The sequence below is a fragment of the Canis aureus genome, chromosome 17 (assembly GCF_053574225.1).
Source record: "Canis aureus isolate CA01 chromosome 17, VMU_Caureus_v.1.0, whole genome shotgun sequence".
Lineage (NCBI taxonomy): Eukaryota > Metazoa > Chordata > Mammalia > Carnivora > Canidae > Canis > Canis aureus.
In genome coordinates this window covers 43,067,479-43,094,270 of record NC_135627.1, presented here as the reverse complement: position 1 = coordinate 43,094,270, position 26,792 = coordinate 43,067,479, and the positions used below count along the sequence as shown (strand labels likewise).

General features: G+C 33.0%; 1 protein-coding gene across 36 annotated transcripts in view; it reads left to right on the top strand.

Annotated features, from left to right (window-relative positions):
* LOC144287938 (uncharacterized) overlaps positions 1 to 26,792 on the top strand; it is a 388,349-nt gene that overhangs the window by 12,161 nt on the left and 349,396 nt on the right. For 19 of the 36 annotated variants that reach the window (XR_013355784.1, XR_013355783.1, XR_013355807.1 and 16 more), the window contains one exon: positions 21,638 to 21,740. The exons of the other annotated variants lie outside the window; for them this stretch is intronic. Coding sequence is in view for 5 of the 19 variants with exons in the window: in XM_077855439.1 (XP_077711565.1) it covers positions 21,638 to 21,715 (78 nt within the window). In the remaining 14 variants the exon portion in view is untranslated. The remainder of the gene's footprint in view (positions 1 to 21,637; positions 21,741 to 26,792) is intronic. 36 annotated transcript variants of the gene reach the window in all.

Below are 26,792 nucleotides of genomic sequence, written 5' to 3'. Positions count from 1 at the left end.
ATGGGCATAGATGCTGCGAGAGAAACATGCATTTCTGACAAAGGAGAGGAGTCATGCCTTAAACATATAATCACAAAATATTTCTTTACTGAGCATAATAGTGCTATGAGGGTGTAAGACATACAGTCTTACACTTGAACAGCATAAAAAGGTGATAACTGCCTCAGTGGATGCCAAGGGAGAATATATGATCCCTTAATACAGGATTGTGGTGCATGAATTGGCCTTACTACTTATATTTTCAGGTCCTCCTATCTGTTCAGTGTAGCTTACATTTGAGACTGTCATTGCAAGCAAACTTTGATTATTGGACACACCTTCAAAATTCCTTGGAATTTTAATTTCTAGAATTTTTATAAAAAAGTTCATGCTAGGAGCAATCTCTTCTTGCCCACCCTTAACTCTCATCTCTTTTCTAATAGTGTCAATTTTTTTGTATCTCTTTGAAAATGCTATGTTAGGTAAGGCCTTTGTAATTTCCACATGTCCTGCCACATGATTTCCACTTGAAAATGCACATTTCTCTGATACTAATTAAAAAGAAGCCTCAGTTTTGCATGTTTTCATAATAATCATGGATGTCTTAAGGCTGTTATTTTCCCCTTTGATTTCCAGTTTTACAAATGATTCTGTTATTTGAAATTATTTGTATAAAAAGTTAAAGGATGATTTATCTGGTGTTTATTATAAGCCACTTAAGGAATTTGCTGTAATTTTTTAAAAAATCTTTATATCTTAGTACAACATACAGTATCTTGATAATTCAAATATAGTCTTAATTTAAATTCTCATCAAATATACTTTACTTAAATATTTAAATATTTAATTATCTTAGGTAAATATATTTAAATCTCCAAAAGTTAAAGAAGCTATTAATTAATGTTAATATACCAAGAATATTATTTTCTAGAGTTGAATTATCAAAGTAATTTTAATTTTCACTGAGCTTACATTTTTGAGAGACTAATTTCTGTTGAGTTAAACCATTCCATTCAAAATCTAACCTGATAAAAAATACATGTGTGAGTTAGGCATAACATGCAAGCCAATTTAAACTAAGTAATTTGTTTATATATTAATGTGATTTGTGGAGATCCTTTTTCTTCTCCAGTGGAAAAATATACCCCCTCCTGTCTAAGAGATGATAGTACATCCCATTTCTCTAATGAGGTGTCTTATATTTTGCAATTTCTAGCCAAATAACAAGGTGATATAATTGTGTCATAGTAAAAATAATGAAGCTCGATTAAATATCTCTCCTAGTTGGATTCTTTTATTCTTTTTCTTTGCTTTCAATTCCCAACAGCTAACCTTATTTTAAGGAGTTTTGCTCTTTAATGATATCTGTTCATGAAACTTAACTGTTGGGGCTTAGACTTCCACTATAAGTTTCTGAGCTGTATTGCAGCTTAGGGAATAGTGAGATATAGAAAATAATGAGACAAATTAATTTTCTTTTCCCAGAGGTACTATATTCCCCATAGCTATCACTCAGAGGACAACCTTTTTTCTGAAAGATTGATATAAAAATAATTTATGTCAGGCTAAGAGGCAGAGCAAATCTATCTGCCTGGAAAAGCACATAAATGCCTTTAAGAAAAGAGTAGTAGCTTGTGGAGACAGTGCTTCTTGGTAATTAGGGGTGTTTATTATCCTTGTCAGGCTTTAACAATCAATTCTGGATTTATATAATGAAAAGGATTTCAACATTTAATATATAACTATACCATCCAGGTCCCTCTATAATTTAGCTTCAAATAATTTAGGAGTTGTAGATTAATAAAATAGAAGTTTTTTTTTTTATGGTTTAAAATGCTGCAGTGGTGATGAGAAAATACTGAAAATGAACATCTTACTGAGTTAAAGTTAGTAATGGAATCCTAGACTTTGAAGAGCCAGCTGAGGTCCTTCACTTCCTTGCTTTTAACAAAAAGACTAATGTCACTAAACCAAACCGTCAGAAATTATAACTTTGTTATAAATATCTTTGACAACATAAGTATATACTTTGCAGTATAAGTATATAGATGTATAAATACCTCATTCTAATGTACTTTGTGGCCTGTGGTTTTAAGGAATATATATCCAAGAGGAATACCACTAAAGGGAAAGTATCCATATTAGAGAATTCCAATGGAAATACAGAGAGCTTTTTGTGAAGTAAATAAATTCATTTATTTTTTTTCCAAGTTGAAATAACTTCAAATAGGACACCTGGCGTACTTGGATATAAAATCATTGCATCAAGATGTTTGGGTTATTCTATAGTACTATATTGTAAGCAATAGTATTAACTCTTATGCACTGAGCCAGAAGGGTGTGTTCACTCATTATCTCTTATTTTTTGTAAGTGTCAAAACTATAAATCTGAAAATGTGAGTACCTACAGCATAGCTCCTTATTGAAACACTGTTGAAAGTTTCTCTTTTTCTTATATTGATAAACGTATTTTCATGGAGGTATAGGCACAGAGGACTGGTTTTGGTTATAAACTTCACACTATATTATTTCACCTTTTTAAAAGACACCCTAATGCACTTGTTTCAATTGTCTAGCTCTTAATTTATCACCAGATTAACAGCATGTTCTTAACTGGAATCATTCAGCCTTGTATAGCAAAAGAAATCTGTTTATATGTATATATAAACTTATATAATTTTTTTCTGTTTAGTTGGAGGGGAGGGAGCAGCCCTCATTTGAAAAAATCCTCATGGTCTTTGGAAGGAGTGCAAGCTGGGAATTAAATATTGAATTTCAAAGTCTGCTCTCAACCACTATAGTCTTCTAGAATATTTGCTCAATTTAACATTTCTGAGACATTTATTTCCTAAGAATGCAGGGTATTTTTAGTGAATCTTGAAATCCTTTTAAAGTCCAAACTCCAAAACTATTGAGTGTTTACATGTATATGACTAAATATTATTAAAATTCATTAAAATGGAACCAAAGCTACTTGTACATGAATCTATCTCCAGTTTTTAGGTCCCTTCCGGATACAAGTATTTTCTATGATAAGCACTTCCATCAATATTCCCTGACAGTTATATTTTACACAAATTGGAAAAACCAGATATCTGTCTTATCTCTAGTAACTAGCACATTATTAACCTTTCTTATTATTCAATAAAAATATAAGTCTAAAAATACAGCAGCAGTCCCCCACATAGCCATGCTTCTTAAGACAATATACTGAGGGGGCACTTGGGTAGCTCAGCAGTTGAGCGTGTCTGCCTTTGGCTCAGGTTGTGATCCCAGGGTCCTGGGATCGAGTCCTGCATCAGGCTGCCTGCAGGAAGCCCTCTTCTCCCTCTGCCTGTGTCTCTGCTTCTCTCCCGGTGTCTCTCATAAGTAAATAAATAAAGTCTTTAAAAAAAAAAAAAGGCAATATACAAAGAAGAGAATAATAGACATCACAATTGTGTATACATATGCTTATACATAAGCATACTGTATTAACAAAACCCAAAAAGCAAAAGTGCATATTTAAGAAAAGACTAGTTGATTTGGAAAAAAATTCTGATGTTTTATTATTATTATTATTATTATTATTATTATTATATATTAGCAAAGGGACCACAAAATAAGACAGAAGTGATTATAATAGTAATAATTGCCCTTTAATTATGACTAAAAGGGTTATTCATTTAAAAAAGTGACTTCATGTATTACAAATACACTAAAAAGATACAAACCCAAACAAAATACCCCAAAAGGATTTAGTAATATTTAAGCCAAGTTGGAAAAGTTGATATAGACTTGGGACCTTAATTACAATTTAAAAGCTCTGTCTCCAGAGTGTTTCTGAGTGTGTCGCTGTTCTGGTCAGTGTTTTTTCAATATGTGCTAACATGAATACTAGCACCCACATTTTTTAATACATTTTTTTAAATTAAAACTAGAGATAAAAAAAAAAAAACTAGAGATAATTGGAGAGTAGATAGTTCTGTTTGAAGCACGAAAAAAGAAGTCACAAAAAACCTTTCTGCCAAGAAACAATGGTGATTCCAGATGTCAGGAGTAGGGCTTAAAAGACAGTACAGGCAACTTATAAGAAATTCTATTTATTAAACTGATTATTTGAGAATTACGATAATAATTGTATTTAATCAGAACTTGATTAATCACAAAAAAGTCCACATTATTAAGGAAAATTACACACATAAACAAAGGACATTGTTTTATAAAAGTAGCTTGACTATAACATAATAGATAAATGGGGAATGTTAATATATGCTTAATTTATTTGATGTATATAAATATCTACTATTTTATATTTTATATTTTTCTACCTAAATGAAAAAGAAAAGACTGATTCAGGGAATTCTGTGTAAGTTAACAAGACAAGAACCAAGATCAGGAAAGGCTAACTGTTACTAGTTTTTGTTTCTTTTTTTTTTTTAATATTTGTTTTATTTTATTTTTTATTTTATTTTTTCATTCATTCATTCATTTATTTATTTATTTTAAATATTTGAGAGCACAGGTGAGCACGAGCAGGAGAAGTAGAGAGAGAAGAAAAGAGAATCTCAATCAGATCTAAGCCAAGTGTGGAGCCTGATGCATCCATTCTTATGGCCACAAGATCACGACATGAGCTGAAACCAAGAGTCAGATACTTAACCCACTGTACCACCCAGCAGCCCCTGACTGTTACTAGTTTTTTTTTTTTTTAAGATTTTATTTATTTATTCATGAGAGACACGCAGAGAGAGGCAGAGACATAGAGGGAGAAGCAGGCTCCATGCAGGGAGCCTGATGTGGGACTCAATCCCAGAGCTCCAGGATTACGTCTGAGGTGAAGGTGGATGCTCAACTGCTGAGCCATCCAGGCATCCCAGTTACTAGTTTTGATGTAAAAATGATATTCTGCAAATAATGCCCAATAGTATCAACATCAGATGATTTATTATTCTAAAAAAAGAGAGCACTAGTAACATTGAGACCATTTTTGTTACGACAGCTCTTCATGGAAAAAAAGGACATGACACATACCTACCTGCCTCCGAGGGAGGTGGTAGTCTGTTTAAAGTGAGAATCAAGAGGACCTCTAATTCTGTAGTCTTCTCTCTGACACCCTGAATCTGGACTGATGATTCAGCTGATTGATTTCTTGGAAGAACATTAAACATTAACACTTATCTGAGACTGGGGATTTAAAAGTCTTGTTTAAACAGCAGTTGTTAATGTCTTGTTAAAACAGCAAATGAATAAGTTCAAGGAAACATCTAAGTTTGAAACCCAATTGATAATCAGATGTTTTCCTATTTTCCTATATTCTCATATAGCTTATATTGAATTTTAAAGAGAAAACATTAAAATTTCTGGATGACATTGAAATATATTAATATGAAAAATTTTAGGAAGGATCTAGAAATAAATACAAAGTAAAAGATTAATATATAGCCTACATTCAAATTAAGAATGTGTGCTTATTAAAGTGGAAAAATAAGCCATACAATGTAAAAAATGTAATTAATTTAACTGTCATAAGACCTTTAGCTATAGTGTTCTTACAGTTCTATAACAAAAAGACTGATAATCCATTAAAAATAAGAGACACAAGAGCCACTTTATAGTTCTATATCCCAAAAGCACAAAGGAAAAAAAAACATCTACACACATGAAAAGGGGATCAGACTCCTTAGTCATCAAGAAAATGCCAAGGAAAATCATTCTCAAACTATTTGCTAACCAAGACAGCTTAAATAAAAAGGATAGACAGTACTATGTATTGACAAGAATCTTGAATAATAGCTTTCATATACTACAGCAAGAATAGGAATTGCTGTGATCGAAATAATTGTTAGAGATGAGATAATTTTTTGTTGACTGAGGCATGGGGTTCATCCCACACTGATGTGTCAGAAAAAAAGGATCTAGGAAGTCTAGTCAGAACATTCTAGAGCTAGGCAAGTGCTGAAATTGCTGGAAGGGAAATTAAGGAGCTTCTCATTGGTGCTAAGATTACTCTAATGTTAAGCAGTTGTCCTCAACTACTCAGTAGGATTTCAATCTATGTTTGGGAATTGTTTCTCTACATGAGCATTATTTTAGATCAATGTTTGGAAAAAACTGGAAACTTATTTACATTTTATCTTTAGAATTATAACCTCTAATTTTCAAATCAATAATATGCCCCTTTTTCAAGTTTTTATTTAAATTCCAGTTAATTAACATATGCAATATTAGTTTCAGTGTAGAATTTAGTGATTCATCTCTTATATACAACACCCTGTGTTCATCACTACAAGTGCTCTCCTTAACCCATCACCCATTTAACCCATCTCCCTGCTAATATGCCTTTTATTAAATATTTTTGAAGGTGGTATTGGAATTTAATTATAAACTGTACATAAATACCCAGGCATCCATTTTTGAAGTTGGGAGAGATGAAAGTTAACATTAATCTAAGTTCACTTAGGTATATGTAGCAATCACACACTATCAGTCAGAGTGGGCTTCCTCATTCACCAATGAAAGCACACAAGTCTCAAGAAGATACTTCCAAATTATTAGATTGACTTAAAACTTTGGAGCAGAAAAGATGAATTAAACATTCAATTTAAAGATTTTTATGGTATTGATTGCATGCTGAAATCTAGTGAAAATACTTGAATGGGGAAATTTGATGAGAAACTAGACTGATATATTTGTTTTTGATATCTAATAAAAAATTCTGTGATTTTTTCCTTTTGTTATGCTGAAAAAATCATGTCCTATTGGGACATATGTATATTCTTTAGAGATTGAGCTTTAATTTCTATTATTATCCTTGGCTTTCATATTTAGAACATGATATTTAACATTCAGTAGAATGTGCAATGTAAATTCACCACAGAAAAATTTTTGCTTTTCTGGACATTTACTTAATTGCAGTGTTGGTCATATACTTTACCCCACTCTACCCCATTATCAGGTTCGGTTTCCCTGTCTTTCAGAGTAGGTTTTCTGACTGTACTGGTTTTGGGATGGATTTAGACAATGGTTAGCTCCAAGATATTGGAGAGGTAGAAATAAAGTTGATATATTTATTCCTGAATACTCCTTCTAAGAAGTCATGGTGGCATTGTACTCATCCTTAGACCAGTGTTTAATTTAGCACTTGTGCCAGGTGATCTTTGACCTTTCTGCATACTTCAGTTTCAAATACTATTCTACTACTTTAAGCATAAGAGTGGTCCTGTACCCCCTGCAGTTAGTAACCATCGGACACTGCGTTATCTCTTGTGGCTTCTAATTCTCTATATCTTTATGAAAACCTATTTATTTTTGCTCACATTATACAATTTGAATCCTCTCTTTCTGGATAAAATCCTGATTTATCCAGTCAGTTACTACTGTTCTTTGAAATAACAAAAATTTTCCATAAAAGGAGGAAACCACCCGCTGATGGTATAGATAGTTATTAATCAGCACCTGTGATTTGGATTAATTGTATAGGTACCTTGTTAGGATAATTTGTATCAGAATTTTAAGGTTTCCCCTAGTCTTATGATGCTGAACATACTTGCTTTTGTTTCTCTTTCATTTTAACTTCTAGTATGTTTGAAAATAGGACAGCGTAGATCCTTCATGAAGTCAATGAAAACTTACTATGCTGCTCTATATAGGTACATGGAGACCTCACAACTTTTCCTGGGACACAAAACGTAACAAAAGAAAGTGTCCATTTAAGAAAATATTTTTAAATGGTTTGCTTACTTTGCTCTAATCAGTTCTGAAAGCCTTGACTAAATTATTCACATGGGTGAGAAATAAGGAAGAGAAAAAGGAAAAGAAGGGAAATTAAAAATATGTTTGTATAGAAGAAAAGAAAACGTGTTGGAGAGCATGTACTTTTAAAAAAAAAATATTTATTCATGAGAGAGACAGAGAGGCAGAGACATAGGCAAAAGGAGAAGCAGGCTCCCTGCGGGGAGCCCCATGCAGGACTCGATCCCAGGACCCCGGGATGACGACCTGAGCCAAAGGTAGACGCTCAACCACAGCCACTCAGGTGTCCGAGCATGAACCTTTTGAAGAAATAATTTTGAGTCTAAAGCATCCAGTTTGTGAAATAATTTGTTATAAGCCCTTACATTATTTTGGTTTTAGTGTTACTCTTCTGGTGCAAGACTGCCAGTATTCAGCCTAAGCAGGAATATACTATATATTAAAATCTCTGAGTTATTGTGAAATTTAGAATACTAATTCTTTGTTTAGGCATTTATATCTGCTTACTTGCTTTACTTTGTTTCCTTTGTTTACCTGGTCAGTCTAATCATATATCATCATTTTCTTTTTACATTCCTTTATATATAATCAGTGTACTAGATAAGATACAGCTGGATGCCAAAACAGACCTCGAAATCATGGTTGTTTTACACAAAATAAATTTATGTCTCACTTAGATAAAGTTCAGTCCTAGGGAGAAAGTGGCAGTGGGGACCTTCCTTTTATGCAGTTATTCAATGGCCCAGGTTGATGAAGTCCTGCATGTTTTTACATGTAAGATATTTTATGAGGCTAGATCAGTCAGTGGTGGACATTATTTCTATTCACATTTCATTGGCCTAAACTCTTGACACTAACTTCAAGGAAAGCTTAAAGAAAACAAAACAAAACAAAAAACAGTATTCCAGTTCTGTACTCAGAAACTGAAGAACTAGGTTTAGGAAGAGCTTGGCGATTTCTACTAAAGGCGGTCATAGTTTCAGTAAACTCTTATTACCTGTGGTTGAGAACATCTAAATCTCCTAAGTGTTTTCCCAGCCTTTGGTCTCCAGACAGTGTTCTCTGCACTGCATTTTTCAAATGTCCATATTTTTAAACAAAATTATTTACCCTCTTTAGCAAATAATTTAAAGGTTTATCTCTATTGAATAAAGCCAGAACTTCTTAACTGATATACAAGTAAAGTTTTACCCTGAGTGAAAATGCCTTGTGTGCCAACAATGATGGCTCAGTGACTTAATATATTTCAGTTATTTAAGAGCAGTTTAAGGTCATTGGGGTGACCAGGAGGCACTTTGAAAGTCCAGGGATACTAGTGTTTTGTAGTGTTGTCTCTATTTTCCTTTCTGGTTACACCATATGTAACCAGGTTACTCCATACCTGTCCTTCGTTCAGTTTTAGGCCAATTTTATGGCACGTTCCCACTTACATCTTAATGTGTAGCTGAGTCCTAATTAAGATTTACTCTCTACCCAGACAAGTTATGATTAGCTTAAACACCAACTAGGATATGTGGGTTTTTGATAGATTCAGTTGATTGGTATTTTTAGCTGGGAGATCTGGTTGGTTGGTTCATTGTGCCCATTGGTAAGCTCCTATTTTGTTTTCAGTAACACATTCTCTTTGAATTTTTTTTATTATTAGAGAAGTAATATTCGTCTCTTAGAAAAAAATAGAATATACATAGAAACAAATTGAGAATAATTACTCACATCTTACTACCCAGAAAAAAAGCTCTCAATTTTGATACTTTTTCTATATCTGTGGTGAATGCTTTCCCCAGTTTATGCATTTCATAAAAATAAAACCATGATTATTATACTGTTTTTACATAGTGTTTTAATTAAATGATAGTGTATCTGCCCTGTATTCTGTGTAAATGCATTTAATTTTGTAAGGTATTTTAGTATCAGTATGACATCCAATAATTTGGATGAATTATCTACTAAATTTACTAAATCATATTACTGAGCAGTATTTTGTAAATATTTTATATAATATTTATATAATATGAATATACTTATTATGATATTTATGATAAAATAATTACCTGGGCAACATTATTTTCACTAAATATTTATGATATCTTTACTCCTTGAGAAAAATTTCTAGATGAGTTTCTGAGGCTAAGGTTATACATAGCTTTTTGCATTTGAATCATAGTCTCACATTTCCCTTTAGAAAAGTTACATTTACAAATCTCATAGGCAGTGTTTGAGGGTAACTATCCTTTGCATTTGATTGTAATCTTTGAATAAATGCATTTAAAATTTTTGATTTACAACATCTATATTGCAAGATATGAATAATTGTTTAAGTATCCTGCCACACATTCACTTGCTTGAATAATTATGTCAGTACTTTAGCTTTGTACTGGGGAAATAATGCTATGTTTTTCCATTGGTTAATATTTCATAAGGTTGAGCGAGATTATCCAAAAACATGCAAGGGCATTTCTTACAAAATACAAGAGCTTCACAGTAAAACATGGCTATACCAGTAGGTTGTATTGATTTACATTAAACCAGACAGTAGGGTACTAGTTGTTCTATTATATATCTGGAGAACAAAATGTGGCATATTAGGAAAGAATACAAGCATTCCCCAAAGTATTTTCACATAATAATGAATTCTATTCGTTATTCAAATTCATTGTTGGTATGTTAATGTTTTCATAAGTAATTATTTTTAATTTCCAAGAAAATAAATCCAAGAAGGTGAAGCTTATTTTTTTCTTTACTTTTGAATTATTTTTTTTTCCTTCTTAAAAATCATCTAATTGAATTGAGTGATTTACAGTTTCAAGAGATGGATGGAAAGTATGCAGATTGTTTAAATATATTTCACATAATCGTAGGTATTCATAGAGAAGTTACTTTGCCCAGATTATGAAAGGGATCTTTCACAAAAATTAATAATGTATAGACCATTGAGCTACTTGTTTGTGATAATTAAATACTTAGTGAGATATTATGAAATATGTGAGCAAAACCATGGAAGATTCAACATTCATAGAATAGAGTATATTACAGCCCCTCCCTGCTTTCATGCACACATTCACTCAACTGTTCTTCTCTTGTCTGTCATATAGGATTGTAATGCTCTTCATGGCAGTGCTTTTCATGAATAGGAGTGTGATGGCGTGGAAGGAAGGTGAACTAATTACAGGTGTGGTTTGTCCTTAGAGTAATAAGTCTATCCCCAGCCTGCAGGGCCTGTCACTATTTGTGGCACTGCCTCTTAGTCTTGACAGTCCAAACACAACTTTTGCTAAAAAAAGAGCTACACCACCTCTCATTTTTAGAATGCTGCACTTAAAACTTATCAATTTCTGTCATCTCCAAAGTATTGACAGGGATATTGTCATCTTCTCTATTCTATTATTTTAATATTGGATATGAAACAACAGCAATTAATAACAACAAAAGTAGAAATCTGTGTGACTATTCTCTAATTAGAGTTAGGCGATTCAAGAACTTTATTAATTTAACTTGTGTAGCAATTTATTTAATATTTGTTCATTTCAGGAAGACACCAGGAAGTAACCTGGTGGTAAAAACATCCACATTTCTTATTTATTCATCAGTTCATACTGTCACATACACCCCTCCAGAGCTCTCAATCATAACTGATCAACACTTGCCAATGTAATGCTGTCATTTGAAATGAAGGTTCCTAAGGTTTCCTTTTTCTTTGTAACTAGACTCAAATGCAAACTTTCTTTTGAGAAGTAGAACTTTATTTCTGTATCATGGTCTACTGGAAATGAGACTCCAGAGATCATGTGAAGCAGGCCTCAGAAATGTGAAGACAGATAATGTTGGGTGTAATCCACTATGAAAGTGGACACTAATATATAAAATGCCAACTTTCTTCAAGTGGATACATTGTGTTCTCAAGAATTAGTAAAAAATGTAGGAAACAGTATGTGAAACTGCCTCAACCAACTTATTTTTCAAACAATTCAGTAATTTAACTCTGAAGAATTCCTTTTGGATAACAGTTTGGACATATCATAGTTTCCACAATACCAAAATGAAAACATGAACATTCTATCGTCACTAATATTCTTCTCTATACCTCTTTACCTATGTAAGGGTGCATGAGCCAATTATCTGAGTCAACTGACAGGACAGCTAAAGATGCCTGAGCTCTAGATTGAATGACTCTTTTCTCAGTGTGATTGTATGGATTCCTATCTAGAGATGAATTTACAAATTAAAAACTAAATTTAGAAAGAAAATTATTGGTTATTAATGTTTAGTGATTTGCCAAGAAAATATTAATTTTAGAATTTAAATATTTATGTCACAGTTGAATAACAAACTCTTAGCTCTCATTTATACTCCTTACTCCCATTATCTGACAAGCCTACATCTGATATCTTTAATGTAAGCCAGTGATAGAAACATCTTATTGGTAGCCCAGCAATTTGGTCCACACAAAGGAATTAGTTACCATTTCAACATTTTTTTTTTCATGTGATCTCCTAAATACTCTAGACCTATATCCAAGAAAATATTTAAAGAGTAAAGTTTAGTAGATTTCATTAAATACTTAGTAAATATTTCAAAGTATATTTAGGTTACAATATTACTAAATGGAACAAAACAGTATTTTATGTGACTACTGTGGTCACATACATGTATAGATTTGCCATTCTTTGTTAAGTATGGTATAAATGTGTTAATGTAGACTTTGGACAACCCAAAGACTTGAAAAGTAACAGAAGTTGCTAATAAAATTAGTCTTAAGATGTTTGAAACTTCCACAATACACTGTCTAAAGTAAAACTATGTTCAGGAAATAAAAGAAACTTCCTATCTGGTTGAAATTGTAAAAGAGAGTTTGGGGAGCCGATAAATCTAAGCACTAGTTCTGAAACTTGTATGAATCGTGCCTTAAAAAATTATAGAGTTGTTATTTTTAAGATCTTACTTTGTTTTAAGCATTACTTGTAGCTTTAAGCATAAAACAATTTATATCTAAAGCATTGTTAATATCAGAACATCCATTCTGGGAAAGAGAAAAAATTTATTATTTTGGTGATATTTTCCAAACTTTAAAAACAGTGATAGGTTTCTTTAAACACAATAATGACTATCACTTGAATTTTTTCTTTTTCTGTGATTTTTTTCAAGTCTACGATATTGTCTTCACTTTTGTATTCTTTAGTTTCAATAAGAGTAGAATACTGAAACTATGATTTTATTAATCACTTTTTCCCTATTTTATGGAAATAATATACACTATGGCAACAATAGTTTAGTAAGGGGTTTAACTGAAACAAGTTGGTTGATTTGTAATAATGGACATTTAATTTTGCCAGAGTAAAGTACATCAACCTAGTATTTACTATTAGGAAATTTTATAGAATTGTTAATACAATATTGAACATGGAAGAAAAACATTTAAGAAATAAACAGAATATACAGGTATCGCAGTAGGGTATCTCCTGTTGAAAAAAGTAAGTTTTCTAAATTCAAGATTATGTATATGGAAAACACACTGAGTATAATTTTGAGGGCAAAAATATGCTAGTAGTACAAAATATTAAAATCTAAATGTTTGAATGGAACTGAGGTGTTTCTTTTTTGTCTCTTACCCTTGAGAAAACTTTCCTTCATTGTATAACAAATATTTTATTCTGGCTATATTAAATAGCAATGGGAAATTTTAGAAATGCAAGCTGAATGATTTGACTACTATACAACCTAACAGAAGCAATTGGCCTATATACATTTTGTCATGTAGTTAGTGTCCATTTCCAAATAAGTTCCCATGCTCTAATAAATGTTCAGGAGGAAGAATAAAACACACGTATGCGTGTGTATGTTTCTGCATATTCTACATATGAACTATGATAATAAATATAAACATAATTAAAATCTAACAAAATATATAAATATATTAATGTGATATAATTTATATATAATGTAATTTACATGTGTTATATATTATGTTTATTATATATGTCAAAGTTTATAAATACTTAGTACATTTTATCAAATTAGAAATAATACTAGATTAATAACAATAATTACAATAAGTCTTAGGAAATAATCTTTAACCGAAAACCAGCTAAGTAGTATACTTATACATAAATTCCAATTTTTGGTTAATTATGTATCTTAATTCACTTGTGAAATAGAATAACTCTGGGATAGATTTTGATCTGTATACATAGATGAAAAACATGGACAAAACTGTATTACATTTAAAGTAGGAAGAATATCTGGAAATGGTAAAGAGGTCTAAAGTAGAACTCCATGGAGATCTCATGTCTATATTTTGGGAAGATGAATATAAATAAAATCTTATTTATATAAGATAAGGAGTGGCCAGGAATGTAATAAGATCCAACTGATTCTAGTCTTATGGAAACCAAGAAAACAAAAACATGTCACAAATGAGGACTGTAAACAATATCAAATGTGACTGATATTATTTGTAACCTATTTGTGATATTGGTGAAATCTGGCTTATTGGAGTATTGTGGGTGGGGAACAGATTGCAGTTAGATAAAAGGATGACAGGTGAGATTTAGTCTGAGGATGGGTCAATATAGTTGGGCCATAGTAGTGGTGAGTGTAACCTGCTTTTTCCCAGTCTTTTCCAGTGAAGTATTTTGAGGTAAATGGTAGATGCAGGGGAATATTGAAGTTCAAAAGAATGTTTTGTTTTTTTGTGGCTGATGTTGTTCTTTCAAATGGATAGAATTGAGAAGAGTGTTGAAACATTGAAGTGAAAATGTTAGATGAGAGAACCAGAAGGTTTATTAGTCCATGGAAATAATTCTTTGGTAGAATGAAACAAATGGTATTGAAAATCCAGGAGATAAATTTATACAGAAGGAGTAATAATTTCAGTGCATGTCACAGCAAGGCTAAAAAAATATTTCAGTATGATTGAAATAAAGGAGAAACTAATATTTGTGGAAGCAGCTGAGTGTGTATGTTTATGCATGAGAAAAGGAAGAATTTGTTCTTTTTTGTCAATGAAGTAGAAAAATATGACCTGCAAAAAAAAAAAAAAAAAAAAAAAAGGGTGAATTGTCAGATGAAAAGTTTGGGGCAATATGGATGGCTTGAAATTGCTAATGTGATAAATGTGACTGATACCTGACTATGAAACATTGGGCCAGTAAGGAGAAATTAGTAAACAATGGAATAATACTGAAATATAATTGTTTCCTATTTTATCTCTCTTCTAACAATTAAGTCATAGAATGATCCTGAATTTTTAAAATTCAATGTCAAACCCTATGAAATCAAAGAACAAAAATTAAAATTAATATTGGTACAGTATTGCCAGTTGGGTGGTTAGTAAATTCTTTATAGACTAAAAATGGCTTCTATAAACTATGGCTCTCAGTTTGACAAACAGTTGCCAATCATGGAGATGTCTCTTATGAAAGGAAACAGTAGTCAAGAGATGAGTTTAAATCTGCAATTACAGATGTGCTTTTCTAGATCAAAAGAAAATATAAGGAGTGGTCTTGCAAGTGAATGGCTCAAGTAAAATAAAAAGGGGAAGGTCTTTGTAGGTGATGATGGAAAGGAAATTGGAAGTTTTAATAGCATATTTCTTCCATGAGTATATAAATATTATACCAGAGTAGTTGGACATGTAAGTAAAACCTATGCAATACAAGGAGTCCATTGATTTAATTGATTAGGAAACAAAACATCCTTTATTTTTATTTTTTTCAAAGCATCCTTTTTGAGTTGTGAAATACTTCTCAGAAAAGTTAAAAATCAAACAGATTTGGAAAGTAAAAAACAGTGCATGTTATGGATCACTTAGGTAATTCCAGTGATGTAAAGCAATAAAGAGGGAGAAATAAGAAAAAACAGAAATAATGATAGATTGAAAGGCAATAAATTATGCATTGAGAGAATGTATCAAGACTAAAATGAGAAAAATATTTTTTAGAATAGAGCATAGAGAAGGGGACTTTGGAGAATTTTTGTTGTAATATTAAGTGTTAATCATTGGGTAGCTAAAAACATGCCAGATACCATGCAAAGAAATTTGCATTTATTAAATAACCCAGTTCTTGTACATGTTCTCTAAGTGTTATTTTTTATGTTTTACAGTTAAGGAAACTAATGTTTGGAGTAGATAGATAATACCTCAATTTCTTAAAAAAAAAAATAATGTAGAATTGGAGATTGAACTTTGCTTGCCTGATTCACCAAAGCAAAAGTGCTTAGCACTACCCATCATAATTTGTCTATAATTACAATGCTCTGCTATTATTATTTAGGCTAGAATATGGAACTAAATAGATAAACATTTGACATAAAAATTTTACATATAGGGACGCCTGGGTGGCTCAGTGGTTGAGCATCTGCCTTTGGCTCAGGGCGTGATGCCAGGATCCAGGATCAAGTCCTACATTGAGCTCCCTTGCTTGGAACCTGCTTCTCCCTCTGCCTATGTCTCTGCCTCTGTATCTCTCTCATGAATAAATAAATAAATCTTTAAAAATTATAAATATTATAAATTTATGTATATAAAATTATAACTCCTGTAGTAGAATGAAGGAAAGACTAATAAGCCAATTTGTGAAGAAGGAGTATTGAAGACTAACAAAGTTGGCAAGAACAGAAGAAATGACATTTTACATGAAATGGAATTGATAAATATCAGTATTCAAATTAAAAAGGCAAATGAAATATCTGATGTGATTATATTAGTCAATTCTCATGGGAGCAGATTTTGAGAGAGAAAATTTGAATGCATATTTTTATTTTGGAGGTTTTTCCAGGAAGTATCAGCAGAGGGGTAGAGAGAAAAAATAAGGATATAATGAAAGAAGTATTTTCAAACAGTTTATCACTGTGATCAACTGTAACTTAATCCTGCTGGAGAATGCTGAAAAAAGTTTTAGATTCTATACTTCGGTGTTTATTTTCTGAAGGATTAAGGATCAAAGACATATAACAACTCCCACCAGTTGATGCTAAAAGGTGACTTCCAGGAGTTCTTAAATTCTGTGATGCTTCTGGCCTGCCATGCATGCAGGGTGATCAGGCTCTATCAACCAGAGTAAGTGTGTGCTGACATTTGGAATTTGATCAAACCAATTTATAATAGTAAAGACCAAAGGGATAATGATAGAGTATCAACAGCATCTGCTACAGTTGACATAGAATCTAGAAGTATAAGAAATGTCAAAAAAATGGACTATACGCACTATTCTAGAAAATCTAAAGACTAGATCCCCTATATTATCATTTTATTACTCTAATATTTTACCTACTCATTGAACAGAGAGAATAAGTTATTATATAATACCATTGTATCTAAAAGCAGTACATACCACTGGAGTTATATAAGAGAATGTTACTAATTAGCAATTTATTTCAAAAAGTAAATGATACATAGAACATCTTATCTGTCCTTAAAATTTTATTAAAAAATTAACATGCATAATTCTTAATCATTTGTAAGATGTCTCTGCTAGATCTAGATTGAGTCAATGCATAGTACATATACACAGAATTTGTGAGAGTTTGTAATACAACATATCCAATAGAAAAAAAGAAAACACCAATGACAGAATGAGGAAACTTGTATGTTAGACAATAAGGAAACATGAAAACAAAAGCATCTTTCACAGCCACAGAAGTCAACACAGACACTTGTAAGATTAGTTTTTGAAGCATGGGCAGCCCTGGAAATGTTGAATTGTTAGACATTCTATCCAACATTTTTCCTTAAGAGGTGGAATCTGGGATTTTTCCCATTCATTCTGTACTGAGCCAAGGGGAATGGTTGTAGATATTAGATCAAACCATGGTCTTTGTCACGTTGATTCTCAGGTGTTAAGAGTTAGCTGAGTCCTGTAAACACCCTGAGGTGTAAGGTAAGCTGTACTTTGGACAGCTTCCAGAGAAGTTGGGACATTTGACATTTGGTTTACCTCTTTTTCTCCTGGGGGTACATTAGTTTTCATTTCCTTGGACTGTCCTGAGCCAGGGAGAGGGCTCTGGTGACTGCTAATTGAAAATGACTTTTTCCCCCTCTTCTCCTTGGCTTCCAGGAAGCTAAAGTGTGGTAGGCCCCATTAGTACCCTGACATAAGCTAGGCAGAAGCCAGTCCTCTGGGCAGGCTCCATAAAATTTGAGGTGTTGGACACATGTTCACCCTTTGCCCTCTCTAGGGAGAAGTTGGGAGCTGAAGTTTTCCATCAGCTATTTTTTTAATGGAGCCTGCAGGTGGGGGTATGGCAATTGTATCCAATCTGCCATCTTTGTTCACTCTTCCCAGGTGGCTAGGGTATGCTTCGTTCTGTCAGTATTCTGGAGCAGACAAGACAGAAGCCAGTCCTTTGGGCAGAAGGCAGAAAAGCTAGGACTTTGATGCATGGTCCAACTCCTTCCCTCCCCAAGAAGAAGTTGAAAGCTAGGGGCTTCCCCCTGATTACATTGTGCTGTGCTAGGGATGAGGATTGTGGCAAGCGGATGTGTCAGGTTTTCCTACTGGCCTAGAGATAGCTTTTATGCTTGACTGGAGTGCAGGAGCCTTTTAGCTAGCTTCTGGATTTTTACAAGGGCAATTTGTATAAATTTGAATTGTGCGTATGGGGGTTTGGAGGGTCTAGAGCTTCCTGTTCTGCCATCTTGCTGATGTTGCTTTCCAAGCACTAGAATTTAAAGCCAACTGAAATTTCTGGTCCCTAGGCCAGATCTTATATGCAAGTTTCTCAGCATTTCTCATTTATTTATTTATTTATTTATTTATTTATTTATTTATTTATTTATAGCATTTCTCTTTATTTTTCTTCAAAATGGTATTAGATGTTTATAACAGTATTATCAACAATAGCTAAATATGGAAACAGGCCAGCGTGCATCAACTGATGAATGGATAAAGAAGTTGTGATATGGGTACACAATAGAATATTATTCAACCATAAAAAGAATGAAATCTTGCCATTTGCAATGACATAGGTCATTGGAACTAGAGAATAATTATGCTCAGTGAAATAAGATCCTCAGAGAAAAACAAGTACCATATGATTTTAAACATGCAGAATTTAAGAAACAAAACAGATGAACATAGGGGGAACAAAAAAGAGACAAACCAAGAAACAAGACTTCTATCTAGAGAACAAACTGATGATTACTGGAGGGGAGATGGGCAGGGGGTTGGGTTAAATAGGTGATGAAGAGTAGGAGGGAACTTGTTTTGATGAGCACTGGGTTTTGTATGTAAGTGATGAATCACTAAATTCTACACCTGAAACTAATACTGCCCTGTATGTTAACTAGATTGAATTTAAATAAAAACTTGGAAGGAAAATTATTAGTGTTTGAGGCAACAACAAAAATAAGATTTTTCCCCACTGCAGACTCCTTCATGAATTAAAATGTCAGTTAAAGTACTGAAGTAACTACTTATCAAGTGATTAGAATAGCATATATTATTAGACTTCTCTATTATAAATGACTGTCTCAGTAAGATAAATCATACCCTAAGGTAAAAAATTAATGCAACTTTCAAAATGTCACTCCTCCTTGTTTGCTCTTAGATAATATTTGATTCGGTCTGTGTTATTTGAACAAAATTCTCTTTTAACACGTGAAGCAACAAATGGAATAGCAAACTAGTTAGGAAATGAGAGATTTCTCCAAAGGAAAATTATTTAACAGGGGAAATATAACTGTAATTATATCTACATGTTTGAGACATACTGGGATAGCTGACCAAAGAAATACAGCAGAGCTGCTGTATTAACTTGAATCTATTTTCTGGGTTAAACAATTAAATTATATGTCAAGTAACATCTATTGATTAACTCATAAAACCTTGGTAGAAGACTTCTGTAGGGTTAATTTTATAACTAAGAGTCTGAAGTATTTCCTCACAATCTTTTATAAAGTATTTTTAGCCATTTCTAAAAACAAAAACAAACAAATAAACTGTCTACAAATGAAAGGAAGTCAGGTATACTAACCTTTAGTTTCTGAAACCATCTTAAGTGACCCAGAACTTTAGAAAGAACATTGGCTTTTTCCAAAAGCACTCAAAAAAAAAAAAAAAAATCTTCTGTTAGCAAGACTGACTTCTTGCTCACTGCTGTAGTTAATAGCTTTTGCTCTTAAGAATCTCATGCAAAATTAATTGGATATTATGGCAGAATGGGTCATATCTGCCTAGTGTGCTGAAGGAGGAAGGGGAGTGAGAATGGGTCTTATGCTTAATGCTTATGACACATTGCAAGTGGCACCTAGAAACACAGAGCTGAGGGGGGAAAAAGTAAAGTTGCTGGGCTTTGCAAATGAGCAATATTTCTAGAGTTGTCATATTTCATATCTATAAATGCTGGCATCATTTAGTTCACTTTGTTGTGTAGGCCTGAAGTGGAGCCAATTCACAGGAAAACTCTCAGGCTCACGTTGTTGCAGGTAGAATATAAAGCACACATATAGATACTTACCTGTGAAAGGGATGGAATTAAATTCAGAGGCTGAAGGGATATTTTTTCCTAAGTGCCAACAGACATCAAGTTAAATTTAAATTTTCTCTCCTGCAGACCACCAAATATTTGCTGTTTGAAGTCAAACAAATCATAAAATGAAATGCCCACAAAGAGATAATAAAATAGTTTGGTATATATTGTTTTATCCTCAAAATCCATTTTAAGTTTCCATAAAACTACCAGCATGATGAAAAAAATGCAGTCAAGCTGAAATTCTGCTAAAATATAGAAGATAGTGAAATGCAAATAGCAACAAAATGAACTCAGCTTTTTGAAATTCCACACTATAAAACAGTCTTGAAATAATATATTAAATTGTTTATTGCAAATATATTTATTTTTAAAAATTGAGACATACCTTTGGAGATCATGATAAAAATATAGGAACAGCTACTCAATTCCTCTATTGAAAGCAGTTCCATTAATATAAGAAGGAAAGTAGGAAATTTGGACACTGAAAATCACAAATTTCTGTTTTACTGTGTTCTGGGTACTAATCCAAAAAAAAAGTTACATAGATGAATGATTTTGAATCCAGAAATGTATGTGGAGAGGAAAACATGATGCTATATTGCTTAGCGAAGTTGAACATTCCCACTGCTAAAATATTTTAAGGGAAGATCGTATTTCTTGTAGGTTGGGATTATCTTTTTTTAAATCAGGCCAAGATGCTGTACAATTTAATCTCTTAATAGCTTTTCTTGTTATACATAGCTAGAGTATGTTTATGTAGAGTATTGCAATATAAATTGAATGTATTTAAAGAAGGTAGAAAAGCTTACTCTTCATGTGATCTTACAATCCGATTCCAGTGTCCATCCACATTAAGAAAGAAACTTTGCTTTGAGTCAGGCAGACCTGGGTACAAATGCTAGCTCTCTCCTTGATGTTCAAGATCTCTTGACCTCTTAACTTTCTGTATTTCCTTTCTCTCTACTTTTTTTTTAAGTTTTTAGGGATCACTCAGGCCTCATTTTACATAGTGTTGTATAAGGAAGAGACGCTGGTGTGTTATATTCATTTGAAAGGAAACAGTAGTAATGAAATGGAAGAAGGAATCAGATTCAGGAGACATTTATGAGGAAATGTTCAGAACATCTAAGTAGTTGCTTTTTATTTTTCTTTTCAGCAGTCCCTTCTCCTGTAACACTTATTTTTATCAGTTATCTGGATTATGTTGTTTTGGAGTACACACGTAACTGTTTTCTGTTCTTTCCTTTTCACCCATACTTCATGCAATCTGTTATTGATATTGTCTCTAATATGGCTCTTTAATGTTTGCAAATTTGTACTTTTTTTCAACCTTAGTATTTTGAATTTGATATTACTTTTAAGCTAATAAGCTCAAGTCTGTTACTGTTTCATGTGTGCTGGCAGAGACACAAGACTCTTCATTGTATGAATATTGTGTTTGCATTGATTCCCATAGTTTCATGAGGACAATGCAGAGGAACTCATGTGTATGCTGTGTATGCAGTGGTTTGGGGTCACAAGTGAGGAATACTGAGCCTGCAGAAGCCACTGTATTAATAGTAAGATCTAAGCAAGTTTACTTTTTGTCTCCTATTAGAGACTGTGTTAGTCGACTATAATATAGTACTATAGACTGAGTAATTTACAAACAACAGGAATTTATTTCTCACAGATCTGCAGACTGGAGAAAAGAGTGCTGGCAGGGTCTGATTCTGGTGAAAGCCTGCTTCTAGGTTGCAGACTGCCAGTTTATCCCTGTGTTCTCACATGGTGGAAAGAGAGATACTCTTACTCTAATAAGGTCACTAATCTCTTCACGGGGCATGACCAAATTATCTCCCAAAGGCCCCATATCCCAATACCATATTAGGGGGTAGGATTTCAATATATGAATATTGGACAATCCATAATACAAACATTGTCTCAGTGTTCAAGTTTGCCATTGCAAAGAACCCTGTGAAATGGTCTAAGTAGAGTGCGTTCAGGGCTTTGCATTCTTGGCATACTCAGCAAATAGAGTAGATTTGAATGGCATGCAGCCTAAGCATTCATATAGGGCCCTGTGCTGTGAAGTGCCTTGTGCTTTTCTGTTAGTTTGTATTTGGTCCTATAAATTATTTATCTGGTCTTGCCCATAAGAACTTAATGGAATGTGCAACACCTATACCAGATTGCCTTTCCCAACAGCCATCACCCTACACAAGTTCTCAGTTACTTCTACCTTAATTACATTATTAAGGTTTTTAGTAGTTTTTCTACTTGTAGTTTTGTCCTCCTGTACAATGTTAAACTAAATTTAAATTCAAATTCAATACTATATTACTTGTGAATCCATTATCCTTGGATTTCAAATATTACCTAATAACACTGAATCTGTTTCCAGCCTTCCCCTACTATAAACACACAGACGATATATATTTCAGTAATGCACAACTACTCTGTTTTCCTTGAATGTAATTCTTTCTGCATTACTTCAGATATTCCTAAAAGCAGACATTGAGATAGGATTAGATATACATGAGATTTAATGGGAGAATTGCTTCTGAGAGAGAAATCAGAAGAAACTGGAAAAGGTGGGGAAAATGATTAGACTTTTTGTAGGTCTGGACACTTAACACATCCCTATTAAGTTCTACCTATTGTTTATTAGTTTATGAGGTATAATGAATTTCCAGAATTAATTGTCTGAGCATCATTTTCCCCCCTTTGAAAGATCATATTTCTTCTTCTAAGAAAGAATTGTATGTACAACATACACTAATATGACAAATTCGATTTCAGTATTTAGGAAACAAAATTAATTTTTTTTTTTTTCAAAATTAATTTTTATTGAACATCAAGAGATGTAAGAAAAAGTAAAACAGCGACAGTATATGGCCTTGTACTTAACCAACTAGGGTATTGGGTGACCATGATGATTCAAGGGGAAAAAAAAAAAATCCATTACGTATTCATAGCCTCCATAGCCTTTCACCAACTTAAATAAAAATCTTTTCTTTGGTTATGTTACCTATGTATGTAGTTGCCTCCAAAAATGTTAGTCATCTTGTCTTACTAATTTATAAGAATGGTAGACATAAATACCACATAGGTTTCTGATGGATTAAATGAGAATACAAATTGTTCAAAACTTTGATAGATGATAAATGCTCACTAATGGCTAAGATTGTTTATCTCACTTTTGAAACAGGAAATTTGGTTTCTACCATTTGTACACTCCTTTTTTTTTTAACACTCTTAAAACAAGCACAATGTTTTATTTTTATTAACAAGTATTGTAATAAAGTATTTTACTATTGTGAAATAATTTCAAAGCTAATATAGCTCATGTACATACATAACTTAACACCAGTTTGTCAGCTGTCATAAAGGAAAAATGAAAAATGTAATTTCACTTACATTATTTTAGTAAAATACCAATAAAACATAAAATGATTATAACTGTAATGTGTAAAATAGTACGTAAATGGTCAGATCTAACATTAGAAGGTTTATATGATTATCAGTCACAGACCTCTGCATAGATATAGCAGCTACAGATGCAGAATACATGTTATGTTGGGATATCCAATTCCATTGATATTTGATGTAATTTTCAAAATATTGAACAATGTTTATGAAGTTGAAAAAAATGCAGCTATCAGAACTGATAAATGAATTCAGGAGTGTCCCCAGTTACAAAATTAATATACGGAAATCCACTGCATTTCTATACACCAATAATGAAGTAGCAGAAAGAGAAAATAAGAAAACTAGTGCAGTTACAATTGCCCCCAAAATAAAAAAAAAAAAATACCTAGGAATAAATTTAACCAAGGAAGTGAAAGACCTATATTCTGAAAACTATGACACTCCTGAAAGAAATTGAAGACAATACAAACAAATGGAAAGATATACCATGCTCAGAGACTGGAAGAACAAATATTATTAAAATGCTCACCCTACCCCAAGTAGTCTACAGATAGAATGCAACCCGTCAAAATACCAACAGCATTTTTTCACAGAACTAGGACAATTCTTAACATTTATATGGAACCACAAAAGACCCTGAATCACCAAAGCAATCTTGAAAAAGACCAAAACCGGAGGTATCACAATCCCAGATTTCAAGATATGCTACAAAGCCATTGTAAGTAAAGCAGTATGGTACAGGCAAAAAAAAATAGACACATATCGATGGAACAGAATAGAGCACCCAGAAATAAATCCACAATTACATAGTCAACTAATCTTTGACAAAAGAAGCAAGAATAAGCAATAGGAAAAAGTCTTTCAACAAATGGTGTTGGGAAACTGGACATAAAATCTTTTTTAAGCATTGTTGAGTCCCCTAGTTCTGCCACTTTCTTGAAATGCTTCTTAGAAGTTTACAAAGCCTCTTCATGCCTCACTTCTGTCTCGTATAAAATGGGGGAAATGATACAACTTCTTCCTGTGGTTGGTATAAGTATTAAATGGGTTAATACAAATAAGAGTCTTTGAAGAATGGTTCGCACATACTAAGTGCTTAATAACTTGGCTCTTGGATCATTCACATTCACAAAAGTGACCAAAGCAAGCAGCAGAAAAGATATTAAAAGGAGGACATGGGATACCTGGGTGGCTCAGCGATTAAGCAATCTGCCTTTGGCTCAGGGCGTGATCCTGAGTCCTGGGATGGAGTGCCACATCAGTCTCCCTGCATGGAGTCTGCTTCTCCCTCTGCCTGTGACTCTGCCCGCCCCCTCCCCGCTCTGGTCTCTCATGAATAAATAAAATCTTTAAGAAAAAAAGGAGGACATATATTAATGTAAGGAGTTTAGGAAAATAGATCTGGAAAACAAAAAGAAGTCCATACAATATGTAGGGCGAAGATAAGAAGGAAGAATCATTTAGCATAAAAAAAATCAGTTTTTTTTTTTGTCAACTTGTCATAATTACCATCATGATTAATAGGCATCCTGAGCAATGATTTCTTCACAGTATATCTCAGTAAAACTTTACATATATTTGCATTATTTATTATATCTTGTCTTAATTTTCAAACTGCACTAATAATTCGTTTTACATAAAAACATATGTATAAAATGAGCATGTAGCTGAGTTTGGCAGACTATGGCCTGTGAACCACACGGTGTGTGTCCTACAAAGAATGATTTTTACATATTAAGTGGTTGTTAAAAAAATAGTATAAGAAGAATAATGAAATAGATTACAAAACCTATAACATTTACTATCTCCCCCTTTATCATGAAAGTTTTCTGGCTCCTGGAATATAGGTAAAAATTGGCAGAGATGATGGATAAGTTAATATAAAAATATGAGAAATGAGAGAAAAAATACAGAAGGAAGAAACAAAATACATTTTTTAGAAAAATGGAGGATCATTTTTAAGTGCCATTTGCTAAAGGGTCTCAAAGTAATGCAAATAAATGGTAGTGTACTAAGAAAAATGAATGGAATATACAGAATACACTGTTAACATGGGTAATACCAGTTGAATAGGAAGGATGAAATAGGGAGAAGGTAATTGTTTGAATTACTAACCCATAATTTATTGTGTTTCTACACTGAAATAATGTCTGGGCTTCCAAGACACTTAAAGAAGAGAAATCAAGGATATTAAGCCAGAAACTGCCATCTTGTCTAAATAACACTAACAAAACTGATGAAAATAAACAAGGCATAAGAAAACTACTAAAGGGGGGATCCCTGGGTGGCTCAGTGGTTTGGCGCCTGCCTTTGGCCCAGGGGCGTGATCCTGGAGTCCCGGAATCGAGTCCCACGTCGGGCTCCTGGCATGGAGCCTGCTTCTCCCTCCTTCTGTGTCTCTGCTTCTCTCTCTCTCTCTCTCTCTCTCTGTATGTCTATCATTAAATAAATAAATCTTTTAAAAAAAACTACTAAAGGATATATAGTACATCTGGAGATAAATTATATCTAAAAGTTACGCAGCATGTGTGATCATACCAATTATAAGGAATATCTGTGTACTTATTATTTTAAAGCTATGTTACTCTTTATTCATTTTTATATTTTGAAAGTCTTTATGGAGAATTAATGAGAATTCTCTATAGTTCAATAGTATGCATAATTATTTTATAAAGATACTACATTTGAACTTTTTAAAACAGACATACAAAATTTTAACCACCTACCTTCCTGAGTTCATACTGATGAAGAATTGTTTGTGCTGGTGATGCTTGGATGAGTGACTAGTTATTGTTTAGTTCTGAGTAGCTGGGTGTCAATTTAAGTGACAAAAGTAGGTGATAATGTTTTAATTATGCTCTGGCTTATTTTTTTTTATTTTTTATTTAAAAAAATTTTTTTTAAAATTTATTTATGATAGTCACAGAGAGAGAGAGAGAGAGAGAGAGAGAGAGAGGCAGAGACACAGGCAGAGGGAGAAGCAGGCTCCATGCACCGGGAGCCCTACGTGGGATTCGATCCTGGGTCTCCAGGATCGCGCCCTGGGCCAAAGGCAGGCGCTAAACCGCTGCGCCACCCAGGGATCCCTGCTCTGGCTTATTACTTAAGGAATATGCTTTGTTGCTTTTTCTAACTGTATTGTGTCCAGAAATCAAAATCTTTATTGGCATGGAACCACGTCCTTCCACATTCTTCAAAAC